The 26,546-nt window shown below is 43.2% G+C and overlaps 3 protein-coding genes across 8 annotated transcripts in view; 2 read left to right on the top strand and 1 right to left on the bottom strand.

Annotated features, from left to right (window-relative positions):
• The window catches only part of kcnh6a (potassium voltage-gated channel, subfamily H (eag-related), member 6a), a 34,867-nt gene extending 23,201 nt beyond the window's left edge, over positions 1–11,666 (top strand). For 3 of the 4 annotated variants that reach the window (XM_035523956.1, XM_081711221.1, XM_081711222.1), the window contains 10 exons: positions 1,063–1,488; positions 2,889–3,306; positions 5,591–5,790; positions 6,261–6,513; positions 7,159–7,352; positions 7,734–7,830; positions 8,106–8,396; positions 8,528–8,714; positions 8,881–9,103; positions 9,408–11,666. In XM_035523956.1, the coding sequence (XP_035379849.1) occupies positions 1,063–1,488; positions 2,889–3,306; positions 5,591–5,790; positions 6,261–6,513; positions 7,159–7,352; positions 7,734–7,830; positions 8,106–8,396; positions 8,528–8,714; positions 8,881–9,103; positions 9,408–9,905 (2,787 nt within the window). In that variant the 3' untranslated portion in view covers positions 9,906–11,666. Of the gene's footprint in view, positions 1–1,062; positions 1,489–2,888; positions 3,307–5,590; positions 5,791–6,260; positions 6,514–7,158; positions 7,353–7,733; positions 7,831–8,105; positions 8,397–8,527; positions 8,715–8,880; positions 9,104–9,407 lie in introns of those variants that run through there. The other variant, XM_081711223.1, reaches the window with a different exon arrangement.
• Positions 11,667–12,029: 363 nt separating this feature from the next.
• On the bottom strand, positions 12,030–16,625 carry dcaf7 (ddb1 and cul4 associated factor 7). 2 transcript variants are annotated; one of them, XM_027014595.3, is made up of 7 exons: positions 16,093–16,625; positions 15,711–15,869; positions 15,507–15,618; positions 15,238–15,356; positions 14,537–14,746; positions 14,035–14,152; positions 12,030–13,741 (listed from the first exon to the last, which is right to left on the bottom strand). In XM_027014595.3, exons 1-7 carry the CDS (start codon positions 16,228–16,230, stop codon positions 13,569–13,571), a joined length of 1,029 nt encoding a protein of 342 aa, XP_026870396.1. In that variant the 5' UTR covers positions 16,231–16,625; the 3' UTR covers positions 12,030–13,568. The 2 variants fall into 2 exon arrangements, with proteins under 2 accessions (XP_026870396.1, XP_081567350.1); XM_081711224.1 differs by having other exon boundaries at positions 12,030–13,745; positions 14,036–14,152.
• A 279-nt stretch (positions 16,626–16,904) lies between these two features.
• On the top strand, positions 16,905–25,834 carry ccdc47 (coiled-coil domain containing 47). 2 transcript variants are annotated; one of them, XM_027014598.3, is made up of 13 exons: positions 16,905–17,027; positions 19,020–19,312; positions 19,711–19,803; positions 19,881–20,055; positions 20,378–20,499; positions 20,647–20,712; positions 20,795–20,896; positions 21,057–21,167; positions 21,338–21,423; positions 21,547–21,605; positions 21,976–22,085; positions 22,418–22,585; positions 22,667–25,834. In XM_027014598.3, exons 2-13 carry the CDS (start codon positions 19,028–19,030, stop codon positions 22,745–22,747), a joined length of 1,458 nt encoding a protein of 485 aa, XP_026870399.1. In that variant the 5' UTR covers positions 16,905–17,027; positions 19,020–19,027; the 3' UTR covers positions 22,748–25,834. The 2 variants fall into 2 exon arrangements, with proteins under 2 accessions (XP_026870399.1, XP_026870398.1); XM_027014597.3 differs by having other exon boundaries at positions 16,941–17,098.
• The last annotated feature ends 712 nt before the right edge of the window (positions 25,835–26,546 follow it).

Genomic DNA, 26,546 nt, shown 5'->3' with positions numbered 1-26,546 from the left:
TATATTAAGTCTGGGTTCAGTACTGTGCACAGTTCCATGCGTTCATGTTTATTTTATGTTCCATGTCTATCACATATATGTTATTGTTATATTCTAAGAAGAGCAGTATTTCAGATGATTAGTTCTTAGGTTCCCTCTCCTCTAGGACTTCTGAGATTGACTCTCCTCCAAGTCTTCCTAGAGTCATTCTGGAGATAGGAGGAAACAATTGGAGACATTATGGGGTGCATTCAAGTCTGAAAAAGCAGTGTCCAAAAGATGACACAGATACCTCTCACAGAAATCAGGCACTGTAACAGAATATGTGTGTAGAAGTATATTTGATTGCTTGACTGATATTTGCAAATGAATGCATCATTACTGAAGTTAATAATCAGTGTCTGAACTCTGCCTGATGTGTTGATTTAGTGTGGGGAAGTGTGTGTGTGTGTGTGTGTGTGTGTGATGATATGCTGAGATGACACTGCCCCTGTAGTGTACCTTTCTTAGAGTGAGTGGGCTTCTTCAAGCTCAGTTTTGGTTACTCTTGGCCTGTCATCACTACTGTCTCTGAAGTTTGAATTTGAAGGCCAAGAGTTTTCTAAATCATATTCAAACCTTGGGCACTCAAAAAAAAAAAAAAAAAAATTAATTACACTCCAATATGGACTGCAAAATATATATGTTAATCAACACTGCAATGTGCAAATAAGCAATATGCAATATGCAAATCATCTTTAATGAATACATTTTTATTGTATGCCATGAGCATCCTGTCCAATTCATACATTATGAGTGTTTTTTATATATATATATAATATATATATGAGTATATAATGAGTGTATATATATATACAGATCAGTGTTTTATTTTCAAGTAGACACTTTTATAATGTAACAGTAAACAATTTCAATCAAAAATAATGACTATTTGACAACATAGTATCATATCAAAATACATATCAGTATATTTTAATATATTGCAAGGCATATCATAGCAGTATTAACTCATAATACAGAATTGACCTCTCCAGGCTGCTGAAGCATAGGGACTGGTTGTGACTGAACGTGTTTACGGCCCAGGTGCTGTCGCTAGGCGCTGACGTGCTGCCCGAGTACAAGCTCCAGGCACCCCGCATCCACAAGTGGACCATCCTGCACTACAGCCCATTCAAGGCCGTGTGGGACTGGCTAATCCTGCTGCTGGTGCTCTACACAGCCGTGTTCACGCCCTACTCAGCCGCCTTCCTGCTCAGCGAGCCGGTGGAGGAGAGAGCACGGCCCTGCGGCTACACCTGCAACCCGCTCAATGTCATCGACCTGGTGGTAGACGTCATGTTCATCGTGGACATCGCCATCAACTTCCGCACCACCTATGTGAACGGCAATGAGGAGGTGGTGAGCCAGCCGGCACGCATCGCCGTGCACTACTTCAAGGGCTGGTTCCTCATCGACATTGTGGCAGCAATCCCCTTTGACCTGCTCATCTTCCGCTCGGGCTCGGATGAGGTGAGGAGAGGCTGCCCATGGGAAGGGGCTGAGAGAGAAGGAGAGAGATTGGAAAGAAGGGGAAAGAGAGGAGAAAGAGGGTGTGGAGAGAGAGATTGGGAAGTAGAGAGAGAAAGTGGAGAGAGAGGGAGAGGAAGAGGCGAGAGAGAAAGACATAAATAAAGAGGTAGGTAGAAAAGAGAAAGGGGCAAATTGCTGAGAGTGAAGGAGAGAGGGGGAAATTGAGCAGGACGTGGGTGCCAGGCTTTAATACATGAGAACAACTGACATGGCAGTGGTAGCTCAGTGGTGAAGGTGCTTGACTTGTAATCAGAAGGTTGCTGGTTCAAGCCCCACCACTCTCAAGTTGCCACTGTTAGGCCCCTAAGCAAGGCCCTTAACCCTCAATTGCTCAAGTTATACTCACTCATAGTTGTAAGTCGCTTTCGATAAAAGCATCAGCTAAATGCTGTAAATGTTTTTAAGTGGATGAATTTTCAAAACAACTTCGCATAACATCCCTTTTATTCTCCTGCACCACTTTCAGTCCTGATGAATCTCTGGATTTCAGTAGCCTATAGATTTGAGAGTGAGCGGTGTGGGCTGTGTAGGTTGCTCTGTGCGTGGTATTGAGTTGTGTGTATTGCTGTATTGATAAGTATAAATCCAGGGATGTCCTATCTCCACAAACACACACATCCCTGCGAGACATGATGAGCAGAGCATGCAACACATTATAAAAATGAATTACAAATAAATATGTTTATTTGGGATAGAGTATGTATGATGTGCATTTGCTTTTTGTTATCCATAGTAATTACTTTCAGTTTCATTTTATTTATATAGTGCTTTTAGGACAGCAGAACCAGGTCTAGGCCACTACTATTATGTTACTAGTGTTTACTCGAATTATTACTAGTTTTTTTATTTTATGTTCTATGTAAAACTTTGGTGTGTAATGTGTTTCAAACCATATCTTCAGCTTTAAGCATAGACTAATTTTGTACTGGAATATTTTTTTTTTTATCAGGTTAAAGGTTAGTTGCCACAGTTATTTTCATTTTCTGTAATTGTTAGCTTCGTGTCGAGTGATTGCCCACACAAAACACTTGTCTCAACCGTTAAACTCAGAGGCCACAACAGGAGTAGTGTTTATGACACCTGCACATCCAACAGTGTGGTATTTAGCAGAAGATGATTTTACAGTGTATTAATTCAGGGAAAACATTGAATTCAGCGGTATGGTGCCACTCCAGATAGTTCGATGTATTTTAAAAGTTCCCAGGTCTGTGAAACAGTGCTACAGATTTCATATAAATAAATCAATTAATTAAAAGAAACACAGGACATTAAAACAAAATACTGGAGCTATTGAGTAAACTCTTGTTTTTTGCCAACCTTCTCTCATACCCCTCCCCCAGCCTCAGACCACCACTCTGATTGGTCTGCTGAAGACTGCGCGCCTGCTTAGATTGGTCCGCGTGGCACGAAAGTTGGACCGCTACTCGGAGTACGGTGCCGCCGTGCTCTTCCTGCTCATGTGCACATTTGCGCTGATCGCCCACTGGCTGGCCTGTATATGGTATGCCATTGGCAACGTGGAGCGCACAGGCTCGGCACGTGTGGGTGGCCTGCGTATCGGCTGGCTTGACAACCTTGCTGACCAGATCGGCAAGCGCTACAACGACAGCGACGACTCCTCTGGGCCCAGCATCAAGGACAAGTACGTCACAGCACTCTACTTCACCTTCAGCAGCCTGACCAGCGTCGGCTTCGGCAACGTCTCGCCAAACACCAACCCCGAGAAGATCTTCTCCATCTGCGTCATGCTCATTGGATGTAAGTGATGCCCTAGCCCTGGCCCCCGATTCTCATCCACCTCTGCTGTGGGTTTCTAGGGCTGGACTGCAAACTTCATGCTCACAGTGCAACTTTTACCATATTACTATTTAAACCCTCTCTCTTTTTCTCATTTTTTTCTCTTTCTCGCTGTCTGAATTTCTGACTGTCTTTATCTCCCTGTGACTCTTTCTCTGTTTCTCTCTTACTCTGTCTTTTCTCTTTTACATTGATGTCTCTGTTGCTTTCTGTCTTGCTCTGTCTCTTCTTGTCTCTGTCTCTTCTTTGCCCGTATCTGTCCCTCTGTCTCTGTCTGTACCTCTCTCGCATTGATCTGTGTCTTTGTCTCTCTCTTTGTTTGGCTTTGGCCTCTGTTGAGTGCTGGACAGAGGCTGCTGTCTGTTAATGGGCAATGTGTTTGTTAGTGTCAGGACCAGCTACAGAGGGGAGTGGGCTTAGGTCTGAGCTCTTAACTGCTTCATGTTACCGTGTGTTTTATTTCCTGAATATAGATGTAGCCAAAATTTTGAGAGCTTTTTTAATAGGTATAATCAGTGGAAATCGGCATAATTCTGGCCAGCATGCATTTCATTATCTTAGTGTATTTCTTTATAATTCTGCATGCAGGGACCCTGTGATATGTTTATCCCATAGAATATAGTCTTGCTTACTGAGTAGACCCCATACCTCACTGGCATGCACTGCAATAAGTACTATAAAACAAAATACTATAAAGTAATACTAGAAAACATTTGCAATAATAGTATAAAACATTTTGCACAAAGATTGGGATGTCTTGTGGATTTTTTTCCCTGGTTGCATATAAAGCTCTTTGTACTTTTTGAAAATACATTAACTCCCATTGTTTCCTGAATCACTGATTTTCAGTGCAATCACAATATAACAAATGCGCTAGGACAATGTTACCTAGAGTGTTTTTCTGAGAGCTGACTCTTTTCTGGAAGATTATTATTTTGGATTGGTTCATAACATTGGGGACAGCAGCATTAGGCAAAACTTTGCTTCTGCATTGTCAGGATGAGCTTCTCTATCTAAATATTGAACAGGTTTGGACTTAAGCTGCAGCCCTGCTTCACCCTGCACCCTTGAGTGAAGTACTCGGAGAGTTTTATTCCACATTTATTCAAATATATAGACTTGATGCCATCATATAATTTATGCCCTACATCACATTTTAAAATTTGATAACATGGTCCAGTATGTCAAATAGAATCAAGAATCAAGCTTTTTTAAAGTAAAAAAACAAGCACATATTTTACAGTTCCTTGTTTGGTAGGTGCTGGTTGGTGTGCTAGGGTGTGTAAGGTACAAAAATCTTCAGTAGTGTGGTGATTTGGTAAAAAGTTAATTTGAGTCTTACGCAATACAATAATAATAAACCCTTCTTTACCAAAAACTAACACAGCAGAAGACCTTCCCCAGATTACTGCTCAAACAGATGCCATGGTAGTTGGCGTCAAATGTTTACAGCATTTAGCTGATGCTTTTATCCAAAGTGACTTACAATTATGACTGAATACAGCTCGAGCAATTGAGGGTTATGGGCCTTGCTCAGGGGCCCAAAACTGGCAACCTTCTGATTAATAATTGAGTACCTTAACCACCAGGCTATCCAGTCTTCAGGAATGAAGTCAGTTTAGAGGCCCAGATTAAAGGGTTTGAATGAGGCCATGTGCAGTTCATCAGTTCTTTACCACCTTCTGAGCCACATGGTGTTATTTGAGGTAATTCATGGTCACTATGGTTTTGGTTGTTTTTGAAAGCTGGTTCATTGGTGGCACACTGTTAGGAGGCAGTTTTAGATGTGTGAGTTTGAAGGTACATAAGGGGATTTCCCTGAGGGGCAGTGAGTTTCTACATATGACTGTCACTGCATTTCTACTATGATATAGAAAATTCTGGGTTTAAGATGGGTTTTTGCTCCTTGAATGGATGAACAGAGATGCTGGACATTCCAGGAAATTATTGAAAGAGATCTCACCTTTTACAGTTTGTTGGTTAAAAGAAAGAGTGTAAAGAGATGGACATATGATTTAAATATGTTTATTAGTACCTTTTGAGAGTAAGGTAATGGACATGTGATATTAATTGTGAGTATATGAACCCATTTAAAGAGGCTGGCTGACTTTAGAAGACAGAGAGGGGAGAGCAATGACAAATTATAAACACTGAAAAGATAGCGAGAAAAACCTTTTGCAAGTCAAATGCAAACGCCTGTCCATGGGTTCATCTCTCTCACCCCCCTGTCTCCCCCTCCCCCCAGCCCTGATGTACGCCAGCATCTTCGGAAATGTGTCGGCTATAATCCAGCGGTTGTACTCGGGCACGGCTCGCTACCACACACAGATGCTGCGGGTGAAGGAGTTCATACGCTTCCACCAGATACCCAGTGGTCTGCGCCAGAGACTGGAGGAGTACTTCCAGCATGCCTGGTCCTACACCAACGGCATCGACATGAATGCCGTAAGCTCTGCTGACTCTCCTCCCTGTTTGGCCCTGTGAGCTCCAAATTATCACATCGCTCCATTACCCAGATCATATCAGAGCAGCTCCCTCTGCTACCCAGATCATATCGGAGCAGATCACTCTATTACCCAGATCTGTTTCTTGAGCATGAGGGCTGCCTCCCCTGAAGGCTGCTCATCTGGTTTCATAGTACTGTTTAGACCTTCTCACTCTCTGTTGATCTCACTCTATCTCTCCTTTCTCTTTTCTTTTCTTTCCTTCTTTTGTCTGCCACTCTTGCTTCCATCTGTCTTACCATCTTCCTGTCTCTCTGTTCTCTCTTCCTTTTTTCTTTATCTGTCTCCCTCTTTGTCTTCTCTCTCTCTCTCTCTCAATTTCTTGTCTTACTGCCTCTCTACCCCATTTGTGTCATTTTCCCTGTGCCTCTTTCTTTTTCTCTCTCTCCCTGGCTCTGCTTCCTTGTCCAGGTGCTGAAGGGCTTTCCCGAGTGTCTGCAGGCTGACATCTGCCTGCACCTGAACCGGAGTTTGTTACAGAACTGCAGCGCGTTCCGTGCCGCCACTAAGGGCTGCCTGCGTGCCCTTGCCATGCGCTTCAAGACCACCCACGCCCCACCGGGAGATACACTTGTACACAGTGGTGACGTGCTCACTGCACTCTACTTCATCTCCCGTGGCTCCATCGAGATCCTCCGCGATAATGTGGTGGTGGCCATTCTGGGTACGAGATGCTGATCTCTGGGTTGTTTTTTTTTTAAACTTTTTTTGGCCCGGTAAAAATTCTACTCTGGTACATAATGTTTCCTAAGAAACAGGATATTTTGAAGTTACTTCATCAGCTGTGTAAGCAAAGTGCTTCAGAAGCTCGATTTATTTTACATATACTCCCCCCAATGGTAAATTGCTTTTATATGGTGCTGTGAAGTACCATATATGTTAAGGAACTATTATAACTGTAGTGTGAAATGTACACAGTAGTCCTGCATATTTGCTTCTTAATATTTTATATACTATAAGTGATTCTCTATAGACCTTTTGCATGTGGGTTTATTGTGTTTACCTTTGCACCTGTTTTTCTGATTTTATGTGGTTCGTTCTTTTCCTGCTCTTTGAGTGGCGTGTATCAGTGTGCCAGAGGAACTTGATGTCTATCTTATTGATCATGCCACATTGATTCAAATTAGGTCAAATAATCAGACCGTTCCAGTGCTTGGCAGCACCTTTACATCTGAATCTATGCAGTGCCATCTAGTGTTTACTAAATTAGTTGTTCAGAATGTCTGTTTTTACCAAAGGGACTGGAACAAGGCTCTGGTCAGTGTATTTGCTCATAGTCCTGTGTCTCTTTTCTTCTGCTTCTGCTCAGGTAAGAACGATATCTTTGGGGAGCCCATCAGCCTGTATGGGAGACCTGGAAAGTCCAGTGCTGATGTGCGTGCTCTGACCTACTGTGACCTGCATAAGATCCTGAGGGACGACCTGCTGGAGGTGCTAGACATGTACCCAGACTTCTCCAACAGCTTCTGGTCCAACCTGGAGATCACCTTCAACCTCAGAGATGTGAGTCCACCACTGGGTGTTCACAATCACATGGAGCTGCTCATAAATGTGCAGACATTACTGGAGTCCATTTAGCTACCATTAAAGATTAATGACAATATTTGAGCAGCTAAGCAGGAAAGGAAAAGGCTGTGTTCATATCCCAGTATGCTGCATGTATGAGATCAGATTTCTCATCCTCTAGTGTAATTGATAATGACTTAGAGCTGGTCACACATTTTATTACAAGCTTCTAGTGGAGGTTATGTGTCCTGAAGCCTATTGAAAAAGATCAAGGTTTTACTGAGTGTGCTTGTGTTTAGGCGGTTTAGGAGAAAGTTAAAACTGTGTATGTGTGTGTAATTTGTAGTGATGTGCATTACTGAAGCTTGTGTGTATCAGGCAGATAGAATTATGCAACAAACCCCCAGTGAGGAGTCAGAGAGTGGCTGCCGCCGTGTCCGTCGAAGAAGGCCCACCCTACAGCGTAACCGGCCTGGTAAAGCTCTGCGTGTGTGGGGGGGGGGGGGGGGGGCAGAGAGGAAAAGAGTGTCTTGATGACTGTCTTTTTGTAAAGTGTAAGTGCGTTTGTGTGTGTGTGTGTGTGTGTGTGTGTGTGTGTGTGTGTGTGTGTGAGAGAGAGAGAATTGTACATGACCAATCAGCACATGTGGAATACCTTGTGTCTTATCATGAATATGTAGGTGCTGAGACATATTCGCACTCTCAGTTGTTGTCATGCATGTCTGATACTTCTTCTCTTCCTCTGTTTAGATGGGATAGACAGGGAAGATGCATATCCAGACCAGTCGTGCAGCCCCTTAGGCAACCACAGTGGTGCGCTGTTGCGCTCACGGTGGGATGAGCTGTGCAGTAGTGCCAGCGCCCACTCCCTGTCCAGTGAAGAGGAGGTGAAGCCTCTGGCGCCAGGCCGGGGAGAGACTTACGCTCTAGAACCACCAACCCGCCATGAATGTGCCCCCGCCATGGTCAAACTTCTGTCCCCAAACAGTTCCCCATCAGACGTGGGATGTGCCAGAGCTGAAAGGGCACAGCCCTCTCCAGGTACAGAGATGGAGAAAGAAGCAGAGTGGGAGGGGAAGATAGAGGGGGACAGAGAGATGCATGTGTTCTTTGGCAAAGGCATTTAACTTGCAAAAGGTTTTCACTTTCTGTGTCTCTGCTGGGTCTTCTAGCCTCTCTGAACATGTTCAGCTACTGGCATGAGCGCGGGGCAAGCAGGTACCCTGAGAGCCCACGGCAGTCATCGACGGCACGGCCTGGTCACCAGCACCAGCAGCAACACCAGCGCGGTGCATGTGTGGAGGAGCGGCCCAGTGAGCTGCAGGCCCGTCTCGAGATGCTCCAGGCCCAGCTCAACAGGTCTGAACGTGGGGGCCAAGGCCCGGCTATCGGAGCACTGCAGACTCAAGGGTTAAAGGAGCCCTTTGGAAGGATCAGCCCACTAGTTTCACCCCTTCCTCTGTCACTTCACCAACTTCAACAATTCTCTTTTCTCTCTTTCTACACCCTCCCTCTACCTCTATAGGCTGGAGAGACGGATGACAGCTGACATCAGTGTCATTCTGCAGCTCCTGCAAAGACAGGTGGCACTTGTGCCCCCGGCCTACAGTGCTGCCATCTCTCCAGAGTCACTGGTAAACAAGCTTGACCCCTGCAGCACGTACGGGACCAGGGCCCTCGTCCCCCACATCCCTGATCCCGCCACAGTGGCTGCACACACCAGCGACAGCCCTGTGTCCCATACTCATGTGAGTGTGCTCACTCTGTGCTCTCATGTCAGCTATAGGTGTGTAGAGGCATCAGTGACAGGTGGGCAACATTTGTAACAAGATTTGTAACAAGAAGTGTAAGCTCTAAAGTGATGCTTGTTTTGAGAATTATTTAAAAATTGAGCACAAGGTACAACTGCTTGTCTTTAGGAGTATGCCCACAGGTGAGCTACCAACTAACAGTAACTTAGCTTTGGGAACCTGCATGTCTTTAAAAGTTGGCTCATACTTGAGTCAGTCCACATCAGTTCATATGGTGTGTTTATCTGTGCTTATCCCACAGACTCCGGACTCTGACATGAAGTACAAGACGCGGGAGTCCCATGAGTCTCTGTCCAGCATCCACCTGAATGTAGCCCCAGATGACATCATGCCCATGTCCCCTGAGACAGATACTCAGCTAGCTGCAAGCTGCCAGCAGGGTCGAAAATCACTTCCCCACATCAAACACCAAAGAGAGGAACACGTTCCACCTCAACCCCACCTCCAGCACCAAATCCAGGAACAAGTCCCACTGGAATCCCACCTCCAGCACCAAATACATGCACAAGTCCCTCCTCAGCCCCACCTCCAGCACCAAAGCCAGGAGCAAGGACTGCCCCAGGTCCACATCGAGCCTCCAACTCAGGAACCAGCCCAGTCTAAGTACCAGGCCCCTGAACTACTGTCCGGTAGCCTGCTTTTCCCATCCCTCCCTGAGCGCCTGGAGAGCTCCAGCCGTCTCCCAGACCCAACAGAGATCCCGAAGCATGTGTCTGATCCCATCCTTCCGGGCAGGTAGAGCCCTGACAGGACTTTCTCCCCAGACCTAGCACTCCAGCAGCCTGAGGCTGCCCCCAGGACACAACAGATCTGCAATTGGAATCATCTCTACACACCTTTTCTCCAAGATCATATGCAGTATGGGTGGTTACAGTGATCTGCAAGCAGCTACTGATGCACGTAGGCCAATCCACATCAGTCACCAAGCGCAGAGTTCTCCACAAACACACACATAACACCTATGTTGGCTACTGATATTTCACTTAGAAGAAAACACAGATCAAGGACTGAGCAATCTTGGTTGTCCAACTTGAGGTGGTTTATAGAAGACAGTGTGATTTATTAATGTAAAGCAGTCCTCGCTGGATCCACACTGGCTAGTGGCCACTTTAGGACAGAGTGAAGTATTTCCCATTAACATATGACTTTATGCGGAGCCAACTGTGCAATCGCAGCAAAAAGTATTTGGCAAAAGTTTGCATGATTCAAGGGAGTTGTATGTTTGTAGAATAGCATGTTCTTTTTAGAAATGTAAGCAGAGTTTGTTCCTGACTACCCATGCAGTCTGCGAAGGACAGCAGGAGTGCAACTTTTGACTTCTTGCTCTGTGTGTGAGCATGAGGGCACTGATCCAAGCATGCATTCATTCTAAAAAGCCACCCCACAATGCACTGGGACAGCTGCAGAGAGAGAAGGAACTTGAGTCTGGGTTTCTCGAGAAGCAGGGAGCATGGAGTCAAATGTGCATATTACTGTAATTTCTTCCAAGGTGTCATATCTCACCTGGGAAAGGGCTCTGATGTGCTTTCCCCTCCCCTTTTCATTCTGCAGCTCTCTAGAGCTCTTATGGTAGTTCTGTAGAGCTCTCACTGTAGATCTCTAGAACTTTTTCTGTAGTGCTCTTCAGCAGGTGCAGGTCAAGATCACCTGCTTTCGAGATGTCATGTTACAGCTTCAAAGTTATCATAACTGTAATGTTGAGATTTGGCTTTCGCAGAATATCTCGTTGACGTTCATCCCCAGAGCTCTTGCTCTTCTTCTGTGGACTGCAGAGATTGCATGGAACATTCCTGTAAAGCAGCACACATGCTGGGGAATGTACACTGCCTCTCTGAACCTACCTGAGATGTGTGAAACCATCCATAAATTAATCACATGAGAAATGTATAATATAAGAAATGGCTTCAGAGATGTATTTTCAATGTATAGAGTTTTAATTTTTCAATTATCCTCTAATTATGTTATATTTTTGTGGATGAGTAAGATAAGGTTAGGATTAGGGTTAGGGTTAAAATCCAGCTAACTCTACAGAGTCAGTGAACACAGTAACAAGACAAAGACTGAAACAATATTTGGGACATACTGTTTCATACTGAAGCAGTCAATTTTAATCCTTTCACAAACTCTGTTCTGTTTATGCTAAGGTGTGGTTATAGTCCTGGGAGTATGTGCATAAAACATGCTATACATCATGAAAGGCTTGTGTGTTCATGTATACTCTAAATGGTCATGTGTTTAAAATATGTTTGCCTGGGAAGCTGCTTGACTGGGTGCATGTGCATTCTATGAAAACACCCCATCTGATTAGCCAGTGGTGTGGAATGTTTTCATCAATCAGTCATTCTATTAACTGATGTGTGCTGCTCTGCTGCAGTGGGTATGGCCATATGAAGGATGTGAATGGATGTGTAATTCAACTGAAAACTTGGACTGTTATGGTTTCCAAAAGCACAAAAATCTATATCTGTTGTTTTTTAGATTAAAGACTATTTGTAACACATTGTGTGTCTCTGTGATTATGGCAAATCTATAGACCTCATTAGGTCTATTATCACACAGTAAATTCAAGTACTTAAAATTTTTCAATAACTGCACCATCTGTTTTAACTGCATGGCATTAGGTCAGTTAAGACATTTGGTACGTGTCATAAGAAAGAATACTTGATAACTGGTTAAAATATCACAGACTGTGCGTGTTGGTTAGCAGAAAAGCCCTTCCACAAGCACTCAATTTCAGAAAGGCAGAGAAGAGGCATCGAGTCCATTATGAGTCTTGTCTGTCAGTCGTGTGAAGAAAGGTGTTTTCTGGAAGGCTGCTGTTTGTCACTGAACTTCAGACACAAATACAAGTTCAAACACTTCATGGAAGAACAATGCAAGTTTATTAATAGAAAACTGTGTTTAGGCACATACATGTAATCACAGACACTCTTTCAGAGAACTTAGGATCATGATGGGGGTCCAAAAAACCTTCTGTGTTCCTTTTCAGTCATGAAACAGTGAACAGGCAATTACCATGTGCTTGCAAACACTTCATGGGCAGACCAAATGACCTGTAATAGTGAATTCTTCTGGAGAAGCCACAAGATGAACATTCTCCCTAGATTATTTAAATATTTATATATGTAGCTATGTACATCTCTCACACTGAGCACGGACATGCTAAGAAATGCATTGTTTCGTGATCCTACACCCGCAGTGTTTTCCCCGGCCCTGCAACTTCGACAACTCTCCATGCTCTCAGATGTCTGACTCGGCTCACCAGATCAGGAGCAAGTCCTGCGTGAGTGTCTGAGCAGGGTTACTCCACAACCAGACCTGAGAAACACTGCTTGAAAAAGAAGTGACTTTTAAACAATAGCCTAAGGAAGACGAGATGATAGACAGCGAACACAGCGTGAAAAGGACACAAGTGCAGAAGACATAAGAAACCGAAGACAAAATGCGAATAAAAAGAACAGTTTTAATTTCTCACACAATTTCAAATGCATCATGTATTTAAACTATACCAACCAGTTTGACTTCCAAAAGCATGCGGAAACCATTCATTCCCTTTGCCAAACTGAGTTGACTTTGTCTTAAGAAAATGTTCCCCCCTTCTTAGAATTAAAGAACAGTTATAGCTAGTTATGAAAAAGCCTTTGATAGTAAGACGGACTATGTTTACTTTTCTCCAAGTTTACACTTGCAGTTGCTCCTGTGAGTCAACCGTTCTAGACTTTCAGCTGTATGCGCCTGACATGGTAGACATAAATTATCTCAGAAGACATTCAAAAACTAAACCATGGCATGTTGTTGACACAAAAGGGGAGGTTGGCATGTTTTAGCAGGTTTTAACTTCTGTACTTTGCTCAAAGATAAATATTTGCTATAAGTCTATAAAAAAAAAAGCATAATTTTAAGGTAATCTCAAAATGTCAATGCCTGCTCCCTGGTACCTACAATCTTGATTTTCCTACTTAAAATATAGTCACCTACAAGACCTCCCTCCTCCCAAGTTACTGGTCCAAAAATGATGCAGCTGTGTCCATAGCACTGATATGGCTATACACATAAAATCATTGCAATAAAAAATTGCCAGAGTAAATATACTGCAAACCAAAGAGTGGATCCCAGTAGGACTCTAATGCACAAATACTAACATGCAATGAAACACACCTACAAAAAAAGTCCAGCAAAATGAAAGCACACACCCACGCACGCATACCCGCACCCCTATAAACAAAGTTCGCAAACACACATCCTTCCTTTCAACCCCAGAGCCTACCCCAGCCCTCCTGCAACCTCCACCTCACTACAGCAGCACAGGAACCATCTGCCCCCTGCCCCCTCCTGCATGGCACTGGAACTGCCCATGGTGCCCACGGTGGGTGGGGAGCTGGGAACAGCTGCTGCGCCGCTGTTAAACCCGCAGGATCTCCAGGCAGTTGTTGTAGCAGATGGCTATCCAGTCAGGCTGCGTGGAGGCCCACTGCACATTGTTGATCTCGCCCTCAGCCGTGTAGGCCAGGATGGGGTCCTCGATGGCCCGGGGCATCTGCTGGATGTCCCAGATCAGTGCCTGGTGATCGTCCGCTACAGTGGGAGTGAAAGAGAGGGGACCAGGTAAAGGAAACTGCATGGCGACCCAGGAGGACATGTAACACTATGGAACACCCTAAGCATCTTAATAGAGTGGGAAAAGGCCTGGATTTTGCTTGATATATTTGCCCCTGAGCAAGGCCCTTAACCCTCAAATGCTCAAGTTGTACTCAGTCATAATTGTAAGTCGCTTTGGATAAACATGTCAGCTAAACGCCGTAAATGTAAATATATAAAATATGCCTTTCCATAATGTATCCATGCATGTAGCTGTGCTGGTCTCTTACCTGCAGTACAGATGTGGCAGGAGGAATGTGGGGCCCAGGCGATGCCGTTCACACATGCCCTGTGATTATTGAGTCGAGCAACAGGCGTGCAGGGCACACGCACATCCAGGATGACCACCTGGGGGCAGACATGGACACTGGGTTAACCACTGGCTAGTGCAACTGCAGCCAGTCTGCTGAGGAGTGGAGACAATGACAATGCACAAGGCAAACTAAGGAGCCTAGAGAGAGAGAGAGAGAGAGCGAGAGAGCGAGAGAGATTTGGAGCAAGAAAGAACCTCCATGCTAGTCTCACATGTCAGACTGTGGAGCTGCAGGTCATGTCTCACATGGTCCAACTGCACAGCTTTATGCAAAACCTGTTAATATCCAATCTTCCCATGCAAGTTGAATACACTGTGTGTCATAAGATAATAAAACAGACCAGCAGAGAGAGCTCTTATTGAAATCACACATTTGCCACTACCCAGCTGACTTGTGAAATGGAGATGTGTTGGTTTACCTCCATGCCATCCATGGCCATGGTGGCCAGATAGTTGGGGTCCTGCTTGTTCCAGCAGAGGCGGAGGAGGGGGTGGTGTTGGGGGTCCTCGTAGATAATGGTGCTGTGCTCCAGGTGACGAAGGTCGAACATGCGCACTGAGCCGTCTGCGCCCACCGATGCAAACATATCACGGCCTCCACCCGCGCGACTGAATGCGATGTCATACACCTACAACCAGTTATGTGGGTCAACTCTTCATATGTTTGTGTGTGTATTTCTACTACCTCATACAGAGGTTTTAGGGTGTTTCCACACTTGTCCTGAATAATTGAATTCTCACCCGGGACCGATTGTGGGCTTGTCGGGGGAGGGTTTTAATTATAAAACAGAAGAAATTAATCTGAACTGTGAATGGTCACTTTTCTGTGTGCAGGTCTGCAAAATATTAGCCACTAGGTTTACCCATTTACTGCTTTTGGTTATTTAAGCAGTGAAGAACATCACTGTTTTCATACATGACATTTCACTATCTGTGTGTGCGCAGGCGTTTATACCCAAATGATAAGTCTGAAATATAGAAAACAATTCTGACATAGAGGTTTCTTGATAAACATGAAGTGTGTAAGCAAATACATCACTGCTTCACCAGAATTTTTCCAGTCTCCACATACACCTAAAAGCACATTAGTGGCCTAGGAGCATGTCTGTCTGCCTCTCACCTCCTTGTCATGGGCAATGAGCTGAGTCTTAACGTGGCCTGACACCAGGTTGACTCTCCCCAGTACCTGCCCTGTCTCTAGCCCCCAGATGGTGCAAGTAGTGTCAATGCTGGAAGTGCCTAAAGGGAAATTTAAAAAAAAACAAGGAACTTTGATTTATATATGATTCAAAGAAAGATACATACAGTGAAAATATAACAGAAACAAAGTTGTACACATAAACAAACAAAATTGAATTACAGAATTAACATTTATGATCGTCCTCTTACCCAAAAGATTTGGGTCAACTTCATTCCAGTCAAAAGAAGTTAGAGGAGCGCAGAAGTCTGAATTTTTGTTATTGTTCAGAAGACATTCAAGACGAGTTTCTGTGTCGTTTACCTGAGGAACACAGCGGCAGGGAGGGAACCGGTGTATTTTAAAAACACAAGCAAAAGAGAGGATGAGACGCAAAAAATATGCAGTTTTCATACCCTCCATATACGCAGATAATCTCCGCTGGTAGCAAGCAGGTCTGGGTAGACCCCCTTCGTGTCAGGAATCCACATGATCTTGGTCGTAGGGTACGGGTGATCAAACGTGTTCCGGCACACGAACTCGGAGCTTTCCTCATCAAGCCCAACTAGCTGCACCTATACGCGACATGTCAGTGCTATGAGATCTAGCTAGCTAATGCGTTTTTTTTTAAAAGAAAACACACAAAAAAACAGAGACTAGGACCTAATTTGCACGACAATTGAACAGGCCGTCGTCTGCAAGGCTGGTGGCAGTGGCCAGAGGACAAAGATAAGGACAAACAATAAGTTACTCTAAAACAACATACAAAACAAGGGCCTAGTCCAACAGACCGTTTACCTTGTTGTTGTACTCCTCAACAAAACTACCGAGAGCCAGTCGAAAACGCTTGTCGGGTCTCACACTCCAGTTCATGGCATAAACCGTCCATGGCGCCTCGTATTTGTAGATCTCTTTTCTCTTACCGTGGAGCGACATTTCGGCACTTGGGAGAATGATCAGGTCAATATAAACGAGAACTGAATAATGCTGGCCAATTAATTAAAGTCCCCAACGAACTGAAAATATGTGTTTTACGACGAAAATGTTTTTCCACGTCCCGTTATTCTAGACAAAGGGAATGTCATAACACAACAATCTCTTGGCTACAAAAGGTGAAGTAACGTTAGCTAGCTAGCTAGCCTGCACGCATTGGCCCTGGTTAGATTGCGCTCCAATGTTACACAGCATAATAAAACAATGTGATTTATTCTTGTCAGTATAAATCTGCAACCTCCAGTTTTTTTCTTCTTTTTAACAAGCAACTATTCTAAAACCATAAACGGAGTCGGGTTAAGGTTTTGATCGAAATGTCTCGGTCAGTTTCAACGTAAAAGTCCCCATCTTTGAATTATACGGTATACACCTTTCTAAAACGGAGTGAGAAATTAGGGTACTACAGACTAAAATGACTAAAGCTTTTTAATTCATACTTAAATTTGTTATTTATTAAGTGTTAAAGCTTAATTCAACAGCATAGTAAAACTAGTAATTTGGATTTTTACAGATAGATTAGTAGCTACATTTCTCAGAATTAACCCACGTGAGCAATTTCAGTGCATAAAAGTATTTTTACAAAGTCTTTTTTTTATTCTATTTTACAGTAAAGTTCGGTAGTTGTGCTGGTTAGGACTCCTCTCATGAAATAGTGGAATACAGCAAAGACCTCTGGGATTTACAATGATTTGTTGACAGACACAACCACTCTATCCAACAGCTAGGAGCGGAGAGCTTAGGTGAGCGATAGGCTTTCAATCTATCCAGCCAAACATTAAGCACCTGTTCAACAAAACGTGACATTTTCAAGGTAAATGGTCGAAATTTCAAATTCGATTTTTATTTTTGTAGCGTTGTCAAAACTTGGTAAATCACTAGGAACGTAAGTTTCATTCGGATTTTGGTAGCTACGTTTGAGTTCTTCTGAAGCTAGGTTAGTCAACCGCTAGCTATGTAGCTAGAACCAGTCTGACTAGCAAGACTGCTAATAAGTTAGCTCGTTAGCTAGCTAACTGCCTGCGATTGGTAGTATCGAATAACATTTCATCATTGGGGAACGGCGTGGGGCTAATTAGATATGTTTCTGTCACATCATAATTTTTTGTTTTACAGCTAGTGGTTAATCTGCTACGAAAGGGAAAGAAAACCTAGTTAAAGTGGTTTGAAATATGTAGCTAGTCACTTAGCTAACTTGTGGGTTACACGCTGACCAGCCTGGAGGACAGTTGTCATGGGACCGGATTTTGTGAAAGAGCGTGGCACGTATTTAGTTCGCCAGCTAGCTATGCTACTAATGTCCTCAGTTTCTGGAAACAGTAACAGTGCTAACATAAATACGGTAGAGTTAGATATCTAAGGGGCGGCTCGGTTTGTAGTTGTTTGTGCTTTAATGACAGTTATAATGCAGTGTGGCTAGCTGGTTTGCCAAATATAGCGACGCAAAAAAGATAACCTAGCTAGGTTAGCTTCCTAGCTATATAGCCAAGCTAGCTAGCTATGCTGCATATGCTAACTCCTTAGCTAGATTGCTGACTAAACTAGTATGAAATCTGACTTTGGGATATGATTTATGTCTAGCTAACGGTTGCTAGCTAGCTAATTCCAGAGATCTGCAGTGAACTTCTCACTTTTTATGCCCTTGTTACCTGAAATCTTTGTTGAGAAATGAATGTTGGCAACTTAACTATCTATGATATTCGATATGATATATTTTCCAGTGGATTTGATTTGACCAGAAGCTTATAACTTCAGCATGTACCCACGTCTTTGACCTTATCTGTACTGTTGAGCAATAGGATAATTTAGTGGTAAATTTTGCACCGCCCACCTGTAACAAGCGGTCATTCGTAAACCTGTGTAGTTTAATCGAGTTAATGTAACCTAGACTATATATTTCAAACAAACAGCTCGATTATTTAACTGTTTATGGAAATGAAATATCGACCTTTTTTTTTTCCTTTTCTTTTTTTTTTCTAAAACACTGGGATGTTGGTTTCCAACAACTGCAGGACTTGCACGAATCAACAATGGAATCTTTTCACACAGGAAAACTATTGGGAAGTTCGAGCTGTGTTAAAAGGTTACATACCAAGCAAGCTTAATATCCTGAACTTTTCAGATAAATTTATGATGTTAATGGTTTGACCAAGGAATGCTTTTGCTCAACTCCAGAGGTATTAGCAATGTATAAATAGTGTGGTACTTCAAACTTTTACATTTACATAATTAATGCTTATTTTGTGGTAATCTCTTGTGATGCTTACAAGTCTTCTCACAGACAAAGTGATTGATTGATTTAAGACAGGTTGCCAATATTATTGACCTGGAATTTACATCTCTGCCAAACCTCAGACTAAATTGGGTGTGGTTATTCTTCTATTTTACCAAAAACAGGAGGTGAGCATGTGGGGATAGGGGTCTTTTGTGCCTGTTTTCAGTTAATTTAGGCACTTTGAATTTCCAGCGTTGAATTTAGGTGTTCAGTGATAAAACACTTAAATGTACTTATGCAATGACCTTTTCTGACCTCTGTGCCTGACAGAGGCATTACTGCAGCTGACATGTACTGACATTACTGACATGTAAAACTCGGTCAGTTCCAGCATCGATCCAACCTGAAGCTGATTTTCACTAAACCTTACAAAGTATACTAAATGCACTTTTTGGTATGTATCAATGGCCATATGTTATATTTATTTTTGTAGTTAATATGGTTATTTCTGCTGGTGCAGGCTGAGCCATGAGGAGCTGTGTCTTACTGCTCCCTGCTCTCCTGCTTCTGCTGGCCCTGCCAGACACCAGGGGGCGCTACAACGATGATTTCGATGATGGGGAGGACCTGGCTGAGTTCGATGACAATGACTTTGCGGAGTTTGAGGATGTTGGCGAGGACCAGCCGGTGGAAGCAGACAGCGAGCCTCCCCCGAGGCCGACTCCTTCATCCGCCCCCATAGAAGATGACGAGGATGAAGCCACAGTGGAGATTGAGGAAGGGCAGGATGAATTTGAGGATGCAGATGCACAGGTGATTGTGACGGGCTTTCAATGCTAGGCTGAAAGGCAAGGCTTGGCATTTTGGTTTCCTGTTATTTAACTGCCTCACTACTTATTCCAATGAATGAAAAGCATATGCATGGTATAATTGTAAAGCTGCTGTAAGAAGCTTTACATGCACTGGCTAAATTGTATTCACAACCTTATAACTATCACTAAAATAGTTTTTCTGGTACTGTCCAACTGCATTAACCAATCAGGAAACGTCTCTACAGGGAGGAGGTCCTCCCTGACCACGAGTAATTTTGTTTGGAATGAAAGCATGGCAGAGTTGCTAAGTGTGGTGCAAGTTAGCAGCTTAGAGCTGCTTTGACCCAAATGTATTTATTGCTTATGTCTTTATTTTTTTCTTTACCATTGCTGTCACAGGATCAGGATATGTACAGCAAGTATGACAACGAGGAGTTTGAGGGCTATGAAAAAACCAACCCATCCTTCAAGGACACACTCATATATCGAGAAGTAATATAAATGACAGAGATGCATATGTACAATTTTTTCAGTCAGTGACAGATGTACTGACTGTGACTGTGTGTTAGGTACCAGCACATCTGCAGAACAGCTGGGAGAGCTACTACATGGAGATCTTGATGGTCACAGGCCTCTTGGCCTACATCATGAATTACATTGTTGGCAAGAACAAGAACAGCAGGCTCGCTCAGGCCTGGTTCAACTCCCACAGGGAGCTGTTGGAAAGCAATTTTGCTCTTGTTGGTGAGAATCTTTCTCAATCTGTCCTACACTACTGATCTCCCTCCATCTCTGTGTTGCTCCTACACTGATGATCTTTCTACATTTGTCCATTACTTGTACACTGCTGGTCTCTTCATTTATCCATCACTTTAAAAAATTTGTCCTTCACTTGTGCTATTTATCTGCATTTATTTATAGATAGATAAATCTTATTTATTATTAAAAAATGTCTTCTGTGTGCTGGACTGTGCTTAAATAGTAATAAAATAGAATTATCTAGTGTAGGCCCTTTGACTGTGTGAGCTTTGCTGGGTTTGCTAATGCATGGGTCCATGTCATGTAGGTGACGACGGCACGAGTAAAGAGGCCATTAGCACAGGGAAGCTGAACCAGGAGAATGAGCACATCTACAACCTGTGGTGCTCAGGGCGTGTGTGCTGCGAAGGCATGCTCATTCAGCTCAAGGTAATGTGTGTATGTGTGTGAGAAGTGTTTATTTTGGTGCACGTGTGAGACAGCATTTCTCATTGGGCCATGGGTCAATTTACAGCCCTTCTAAAGTTTTAAATGAAAGAAAATGCTTGAATTGAATTATTATTGTGTACTTTACAGTTTCTTAAAAGACAGGACCTGCTGAATGTGCTGGCCAGAATGATGAGACCAACCTGTGACCAAGTGGTGGGTATACCTCATTAGCGGTTTTATGATGTGCCAGTTTGAAAAGAAAGCGTTATTTGCCTTGTATCCACCCTGTCCCCAGCAAGTCAAAGTTACCCTGAACGATGAGGACATGGACACATTTGTATTTGCTCTGGGCAATCGGAAGGCCTTGGGTCGGCTGCAGAAGGAGATGCAGGACCTGGTAAGGAGCTTTTATTTTTTTTTGGGGGGGGGGGGGTGTTTTTTGCTGGCTTTCTGTTTTGTCATTCTGTTATTCACTCTATCGCCTCTTTCTTTTTTTATTTTTTTTATTTTTTTATTTTTTTTTTTACCCTTTTCCTTCTGTCTTCTTTCTTCTCCAGAGCGAGTTCTGTGGGGATAAGCCCAAGTCTGGGTCAAAATATGGCCTCCCTGACTCTCTGGCCATCCTATCAGAGATGGGCGAGGTCACAGATGGAGTGATGGATAACAAGGTTAGTTGTGAGGAGGCGAAGTCTCTCGTACAGTGCCTTGGTTTGAGCCACGCCCCTTTGGACCACTAGACATTCCAGAACTCGTGACCTGCTGAACTGAGTTTTGTCATGTCATACCATTAGATCAAGTAGTGGTTGCTGAATGTTGATTCTGACCTTCTGTCTTTTAGATGGTTCATTACATCAGCAGCAATGCCGACAAGATTGAATCCATTCATTTCTCTGACCAATTTTCTGGTCCAAAAGTTATGCAAGAGTAAGTGATTGTTCTGTAGGTGCTATACAAATCCATGTTCCATACCTCTTATGTTATATGTTTGCTACTAAAACTGTGATTGATTTGCTAAAGTTATGACTGGATTTTTATTTTTTTTTTTAGGGAAGGCCAGCCCTTGAAGCTCCCTGAGACTAAGAAAACGCTGCTGTTTACATTTAATGGTGAGGGAAGCTACCAAGCCTGCTCTTGTAGCTCAGCTTATAGAGCGTGGTAGAAACATGCTTAAGTTTGATGGCTTAGGAGCAAACAACCTAATAAATGTATCATTCCAAATGTTTACTTCTGTAAGTTACTCTGGATATGAGCATCTGTCATATGTTGTATATGTAATCTCCTTAATCACTGATCTCCCTTAATCACTAATCCCCCCCCTTCCCCCCCCTTTAAAATTTTTTTTTTCTGAATCCTGTTCTGTTTTATAGATGGATTATACGATCATTTATCAGGTTGTTGTTTAGACCTGAACATTGTTTGTGCGTGTGTCTGTGTGTGTGTGTCTGTGCGTGTGTGCATGTGTGCACAAATGTGTAGTGCCTGGGATGGGTAACACATCTCCAAAAGACATGGACAGCCTGCTGCCTCTTATGAACATGGTGATCTACAGTATCGACAAAGTCAAGAAGCTCCGTCTGAACAGAGAGGTGAAAACATATCCACTCAGTTGTGCACCCAATCGACCCTCTAGCAGTTAATAAATTATTTTAATAATACATTTGGGTGTGTGGGTGTGTGTGTGGGTGTGTGTGTGGGTGTGTGTGTGGGTGTGTGTGTGGGTGTGTGTGTGGGTGTGTGTGTGGGTGTGTGTGTGGGGGTGTGTGTGGGGGTGTGTGTGGGGGTGTGTGTGGGGGTGTGTGTGGGGGTGTGTGTGGGGGTGTGTGTGGGGGTGTGTGTGGGGGTGTGTGTGGGGGTGTGTGTGGGGGTGTGTGTGGGGGTGGGGGTGTGGGTGGGGGTGTGGGTGTGGGTGTGTGTGTAGGGAAAGCTGAAATCGGAGAGGAATCGTGCCCGTGTGGAGGAGAACTTTCTGAAGCAAACTCACGCTCAAAGGCAGGAGGCAGCGCAGACACGTCGGGAGGAAAAGAGGAGAGCAGAGAAGGAGAGGATCATGAACGAAGAAGACCCTGAGAGACAGCGCCGCCTAGAGGTGTGGAAGAGGGAGCTGGAGTAAAGTACCTGAACCATAAAGATATAATGATGTGCTGGTATTAATTTCTGTCTTTTACAGGAGGCCGCTCAGCGTCGAGAACAGAAAAAACTGGAAAAGAAACAGATGAAGATGAAGCAAATTAAAGTGAAAGCCATGTAAAAAAAAAACCAAACACCAAACAAACAAAAAAAAACGGGCAAACACTCTTCCATAGCACCTGGTGTTTGAGAATGTAATCACTTCTTCCATTGCTCCTGTCTGAATGTGCAGTTTTCATTCCCCTGTCCAGTCACGAAAGAGAGCTAGTAATTGATTGTCATTAGTCTGAGGGCTCAGAGAGCAAGATTGGGGGATGGGATCTTCAAAAGTCAGTACCTAAATCATATATTTTATACATAATAGAGGTCTAATAGTTTTGTCACAAATCAAATTTTGTTTACGATTAGTCTTAATGAAAACATCTGGGCCTTGTTTTGGGATAAAACTGCATTATTTTGTAGTATTTAACTTATTGAACTGCAGATCAAGAATAATTGCACGATACTAAAAATCCTGCTTTATTCTCATATAGTGCACCTTCAAAATGAAAACGCTTCATCCAACGACTTCCCACAACTATGCAGGGAAAGTTCACACATTGTATTTAGACTCTGTCTTCATGCAAGTTCAAATGTTTTTTTTTTTGTCTGCACTTTTGCCTCTCCTCCGGAGAAGTAGCAGAAGAGTGTTCACTAGTCCGGTTCTCCCCTCCCTCTCGCTATCGCCTATACCCCATTTGCAGTTCCTCATCCAGCACGCTTCTGCTGAAGTGCATGCCACATTTTCACAGCCACCCAAAGGCATTCCACCAAATTCCTGATTGACTATCTGTGGTGTTGTGACCTTGTCTAGGCTCCAGGCCATAACACAAAGTGTGAGGAATACAGCTAATCAATTGTGTAGTGTAAATGAACACAGACTGAGATAGACAAAAGTTGTTCAGTGATAGCAGGTGTATTGTCCAATAGATGGTGTGATTTGTTATACACACACGAGATATTGTGATGCTGGAATATAACATCAGGAGTGACCCAGGCCAAAATAACAAACCAACCCATAGTAGAAAAATAGACACTACCTAAACCTACACAGACAAAGGAAAATACAAACACAACTACACTTACTCCCTAGGTGAAAAACAGACCAAAACCACACCCCAAACAAAATGGCAGTCACTCCCTATTTACCAGTGAAAACAACAATGAAACAAAGTGAAATTTGTACAAATATAACATAGCAAACTAACTATAAGGGAGAGGTCATGTACCAGGTCAATTATCAAACCAATCGATTACAGACACATCTCCAAAACAAATCTCGCTGCTCTTATTGCTAGCCTTGTCCAGTGGTCATCATTCCACTTTCTTTTTTTTCCCTCTCACGGGGTGGGCAGAGCCTTGTCTCTTGACTGGGTGCAAGCGTGGAACTCGGCAGTAGAATACAGAACTTGGTCTGGAATGGAACACACCCAGACCACACACATACACAGACGTGAAACGGACACGAGGAGCACTCGAGGAGACCTGTAGGTGGGAAAAGGCATGCACATCTATACTGGGGGCTGATGCAACCATAACCTGCACATCACCAGTCCCTCCCCATCATCCTGCTCTCTGTTCAGGGAGCTAGGTCACTGCTGCATCTAACAGCTAACGGGTTGGGTGGGGTGTTTTTTGTTTGTTGTTTTCTTACCAGAACTGGGTGCATGAGGAAAGGAATGGTGCATTTTGCAGTACTTGGCAGTACCCTGAGCCTTCATTTCACAAACCTGTTCACAAACTGCATTTTATAGAGAAACTACAGTTTTGTTCTGTTTTTTTAATATAACAAGGGCTTGGCATGTAAACTTGGCATCCTTGAGCCAATGCAATCTATATATTTAATGTAAGTAACAATTTTTATTTATCTTCTGTGTGCGGTAATTGTCACATGGCCACATCAAAAGATGTTTTCATGATGATGCCTATGCGAGACCCTTAACTTTAACCCCCTTATGCAACATTTTTTTTTTCCTTTGTTTGAAGAGAGTGAGCAAACCTAAATAAAACATGCACTGAACAATTAAATTTCATTAATCTGTTATTGCCTGTTTGGTTTTGGGGTGGCTTGCTTACACTAATGGAATTTGAATTCCTTAAAACGTTCTCTAAGGTACACAACTTATAGGTGTGCTGAAATGTAACTTCTTGGACATGTTTGAGTGTTGCATGTCATCCTTCCACTCGCACCTTCTGTGTGTAATAGTGTGCTTAGTGCTTGTTGACAATAAGGACTCTACTATTTAGCTACCTAACCTTTGACTTTAGAAGAGAATGGCCCAAGATTCGTCTAATCAGTCAACATTTCTCACCATGTAAAAATGGCTGGTCTGTGGCTTTTGCATAAAGTATGTTGTTCATAAACAATGGAGACTTGTGTAGGTTTGAAAGTTTTCCTTTGTGAACCTCCCCTCAGAGGGAAGTACCCCCAGCCTTGTCAGTTGAGCTAACTTTCTGAGGTCTATGGTCTGCAACAGCTGTTCATTTCAGCTCACATGGCTGGGTGGAGGGGTACTGGTCTTGGCAGGTGGCAGTGTGGTTCTAAATATGGTTGGTTGTGTCAGCAGTGTCAGGCATGACCATAGCGAATGCCCTCATCTTCAGGCCTGATTGAGCTGTTTGCTTTCAACTGGCTCTGAGCTGCCTCTATTCTATAAAACTAGTGGACACTTATGAATCACCTATAAACATGAGGACATTTCAGACAGAGGTCCTACATCAGCTAAACAAGCAAACTGTCAGTCAAAGTGTAAGTGACATGCAGTTACACTTCACTTTAACAGATGTTCATTAAGATTAGGCAAAGATATATTGTTATGCAGCCAGAAAACCACTTTAATTCATCCATAATGTAGAGGGTTTGCAGCAGTACAAATGTGTAAATGAAGCCATACATGTGGATGGGTGTCCTCTTGGCAGGATTGGCATGTAAACTTGTCATCCTTGAGCCAATGCAATTTAGATATGTATTTAATATAAGTAACATTTTTTATTTATGTTCTATGTGGTGTTGGCACATGGTGTCAAAGATGTCTTCACACTGATGCCTGTGCCAGACATCAGCCTGTGTGTGTGTTTCCATGCACCCTGTGATCTCTGATGTGGTGCACAAATTGCTGCTTCTCATTTGTGTGTGTGAGTGATTATAAAAGCTGTCTGAGTGATTGTATCTGTCTGTAAAGCGTTCTTGAGTTCCAGTAAGGCGCAATATAAACGGAACTAATAATAATTTTATTTTCATATCTATCCACTGTGTCTGTTCACAGAGAGAAAACAAATACACACAGACCAGGGCTGGGTTTAGTTTTGCATTTGAATATCAAAGGCATGTTCATCATAGACAGTGACAGACAGTATTAAGTACTAGGAAAGATAGGATTAAATTCAAGGTGGAAATAACATTTAGAATTCCAAATTCCAAACATTTAGATTTTTGCTTTATAGTTGTGGCAACATGTGGATTGTTCCAGTTTTTGCAGGCTGCAAAGGAAAACCAGTGGTGTGACTATGTCAGAGAGACAAGGATGTTAGCAAGGGACCCTCATGACACCATGACACCATGACCTAAAGCAATGCACTGGTTTTGTCCTGGGAAGATATTGTCTTTTTTTGCCCTTACTGTGAAAGTGTCTAGTAAAACCAGCGATGGTCTGCTTCACTGGACACCTGTCCACCCACCCTCTCCTGCTGTTGTCATTAAGGTATGAAGAGTTTATAAATGATTTAACTAACTCTAAATTATTCCATCATTCCATCATTCTGATGTTTCAGATTCGTCTTACTACCATTGTTGGTTTAGCACTACAGTAATCACACACTAATAATCAAATCACACTAAGAGCATATCCTATCACTGTGTACAGGATCTTGGGGAATTAAGG

The sequence above is a fragment of the Electrophorus electricus genome, chromosome 3, assembly GCF_041902795.1.
Source record: "Electrophorus electricus isolate QZ-2024a chromosome 3, ASM4190279v1, whole genome shotgun sequence".
In the NCBI taxonomy this organism is placed as follows: Eukaryota; Metazoa; Chordata; class Actinopteri; order Gymnotiformes; family Gymnotidae; genus Electrophorus; species Electrophorus electricus.
This window is presented reverse-complemented; position numbering and strand designations above follow the sequence as displayed.

Excerpts from the sequence above, each read along its gene's own strand:
- dcaf7 (XM_081711224.1), bottom strand. The coding sequence starts at position 16,230 with ATGTCGCTCCACGGTAAGAGAAAAGAGATCTACAAATACGAGGCGCCA. Across the intron at positions 15,619-15,710 it reads ATTATCTGCGTATATGGAGG|GTAAACGACACAGAAACTCG; the intron begins GTATGAAAACTG and ends TGTGTTCCTCAG. Across the intron at positions 15,357-15,506 it reads AGTTGACCCAAATCTTTTGG|GCACTTCCAGCATTGACACT; the intron begins GTAAGAGGACGA and ends ATTTCCCTTTAG.
- ccdc47 (XM_027014598.3), top strand. The coding sequence starts at position 19,028 with ATGAGGAGCTGTGTCTTACTGCTCCCTGCTCTCCTGCTTCTGCTGGCC. Across the intron at positions 19,313-19,710 it reads TTGAGGATGCAGATGCACAG|GATCAGGATATGTACAGCAA; the intron begins GTGATTGTGACG and ends TTGCTGTCACAG. Across the intron at positions 22,086-22,417 it reads AGCTCCGTCTGAACAGAGAG|GGAAAGCTGAAATCGGAGAG; the intron begins GTGAAAACATAT and ends GTGTGTGTGTAG.